The sequence below is a fragment of the Amphimedon queenslandica genome, unplaced genomic scaffold (genome assembly GCF_000090795.2).
Source record: "Amphimedon queenslandica unplaced genomic scaffold, v1.1 AMPQUscaffold_12598, whole genome shotgun sequence".
NCBI lineage: Eukaryota > Metazoa > Porifera > Demospongiae > Haplosclerida > Niphatidae > Amphimedon > Amphimedon queenslandica.
This window is the reverse complement of record NW_003547166.1, coordinates 1-2757: the sequence shown is the minus strand read 5'-3', so window position 1 is coordinate 2757 and position 2757 is coordinate 1. Positions and strand designations below refer to the sequence as shown.

At 38.4% G+C, this 2757-nt stretch overlaps 1 protein-coding gene across 1 annotated transcript; it reads right to left on the bottom strand.

The window, feature by feature from the left end:
* Nucleotides 1–626: 626 nt before the first annotated feature.
* LOC105314725 (lethal(3)malignant brain tumor-like protein 1) lies at nt 627–2751 on the bottom strand. Its single transcript, XM_011409071.2, has 5 exons — nt 2685–2751; nt 2384–2627; nt 2251–2330; nt 1012–1270; nt 627–892 (listed from the first exon to the last, which is right to left on the bottom strand). Exons 2-5 carry the CDS (start codon nt 2583–2585, stop codon nt 798–800), a joined length of 636 nt encoding a protein of 211 aa, XP_011407373.1. The 5' UTR covers nt 2586–2627; nt 2685–2751; the 3' UTR covers nt 627–797.
* Between the last annotated feature and the right edge of the window lie 6 nt (nt 2752–2757).

Below are 2757 nucleotides of genomic sequence, written 5' to 3'. Positions count from 1 at the left end.
AGTTTATGATAGATAGTCTATGGTTCTGTTCCGCATTCTAGACACTCTGCAGAACGCTACGCGTTCGCTCCGCATACATCTGTGTACGTTCCGTATCACTCGTTCCGCATTCTTCGTAGTGTTCCGCACGTTCCGCATTTTAGTAACGACCATGGTAGGGCAAGGAGACAAAATGGCGCGCGAAGCGCGCCGCAATTTTGGCCACACCCCTTTTACGTAACAAAATGGAGGCATTTTCCTGCAAGCTGAGCGAAATCAGAGTGAAATTATCATTGTATATAGCTATAAAAAGAGCTATGGTTATCAGCCACCCCCTTTTGTTATTGTAAGAACAATGAATATAATCTTTTGGGTTATAATTTCAATGAATATAATTATAAGGCCACTTTGATGGTAGGGCCCAGGCCCCCTCAGGCCCTACCTCAGCTACGCCCCTGCTCTGCTCGCTGACAACTCTTGCGCCATGATTAGAGAAAACAGGGGGAAGTACTAGTTCCGAGAAGTTTATAGCGGATTTCACTTGCTATGGTTCGTGAGGATCACGTGCCATGCACGGACTGTGGCATAGATTTTATAACTACGTATGGTCTATGGATTACGGAACCTCCGTTAACTTGATCCGGATATTTCGATTTGTATATAAAATCATGAGCTGGCCAATTACAAAATAAAAATCAAAGGAATAAAAATTTTAGTGATAATAGAAAAATAGTTACGAGTTAAAAATACATGCAATATTTATATCTAATACATGACATTGTAAACTTGCTAAAACTCCACTACACCAATAATAATAATTATTGTCTTTGAGCTGGTGTGAAGGCCTCATCTGGCACTCTCTCTGCTCCAACCTCCTGTAGATAGACCTCCCAAGTAAACCGACCATGCCGACCTATAAACCCATATAACAGAGCTCATTGTTGTAGCTATTATATTAAGTGAAAATATTACAAAACTTTTTGTCATACTATGGTCCATGTAACAACTATTATTATTTTGTTAATATCTCACCATGAGGTGGTTGAAGGTGAATTCCTTTACTAGCACACCAGCCTATTGGATGGATATCAACTGTATCCGGATCACACCAGTAGTCATACCGGTTTGACCAGCCATCAAAATGAATGAGTAATTTATTATCATTAATATCAGTTATTGTAGCCACACAGATGAGGGCAGGATTGGCTCTGTCTTTAGCTTCCAGTCTCATACCAACTCGGAATAATCTCAACTGGTTCCTGTTACCTGATGGAGCAACACCCAGCTGCAACTATATTGAACAGAAATAAAAATTAAATCAGAACACTGAAGTAATGATTTCACGGTATTTTTCAGATTATTACGCCAATTTCCAAGGCTAATAGCCTATGGTTAAAAAAAATTAGTCTAAAAAATTACCCCCAATTTTTATTATATTTTTTGATATATATTGATCAATTCCGATTCCGACTTCAATTTTTCATGTTATGGCCATTTTAAACAAGCGTATTAGTGTAAAAATATTCCTATAATTGTTTTCACCACCTTGCAATTACAACTGGGTTCTTATTAAGACTTATGAATGTTCTCTCTACCTTCTAATGCTTCTAAAAAAGTCTTTAGACAGCATCTCTATGTTATTTCGCTGTTAGAAAGCTCATAACTTTGTCCCATGTGCAAGCCGCCATCTTGTTTGCTGTGACCACACCCACTTACGTAGCGTGGGCGGGTAGTTGCTAAGGCTTGTTATTTCTTCAATACAACGTGTATAGAAGAAATGTAAGTGTTGACATACAAATATATATATACCGCACGTGGGTGAAATCAATTATAGGAACGACCTGGGGGCGAAGCCCCCAGGTCGTAAAAATCACCAAAATTCTGAAAAATACCCAAGGCTATAGCCCATGGTTTTTTCAAAAAAATGGCTCCAAAATCACCCCCAATTTTTATTACATTTTCTGATACATATTGATGTCCTTATGCCATGTAGAAAGTTTGAGCCGATTCCGACTTCAATTTTTCAAGTTATGGCCATTTTAAAAAATCACCAAAATTCTAAAAAATACCCAAGGCTATATATAGCCCATGGTTTTTTCCAAAAAATGGCTCAGAAATCATCCCCAATTTTTATTAGATTATCTGATGCATACTGATGTACTTATCCTGTGTAGAAAGTTTGAGCCAATTCCGACTTCAATTTTTCAAGTTTTGACTTAAAATTATCATGCTCTAGTTACGAGATACAATCCCAACTAACTTTAGCTTTACCTCAGTGAATATATGAGCTGGGGCAGGATTAATATCTGGATCATGTAAATAAGTATTCCACAAGAAATTCCCAACGTGACCTTTAAAAAAGACAACAAATAAATCACACTCGTATACCACCACAGTTAGTCACCTTTAGGAGGAGTAACCTTCTTGTTATGTTTGTTACACCACATGGCTGGATGGATATCAGTTGAATCTGGCTTACACCAGTAGTCGTAGCCGTCACTCCATCCATCAAAATGAATCAACAAGTCTCCATTTGGCTTTATTGATTTCACAGTGGCGACACAGATGAGCTCTGGGTTCATACGGTCCTTAGCCTCTAGTCTCATTCCAACACGAAACAGTAAACTACCAGTGCCTGCTTTTTGGACCTGTAAGGGAGGTCACATGACAGTCATGTGACTGCATGTGATCTTGTATTTACAAACCTCATTAAAGATTGGATCATCAGCTGGTTCTGCTTGTGTATCAGTAATGTATTTATTCCAATTAGTCCACGGC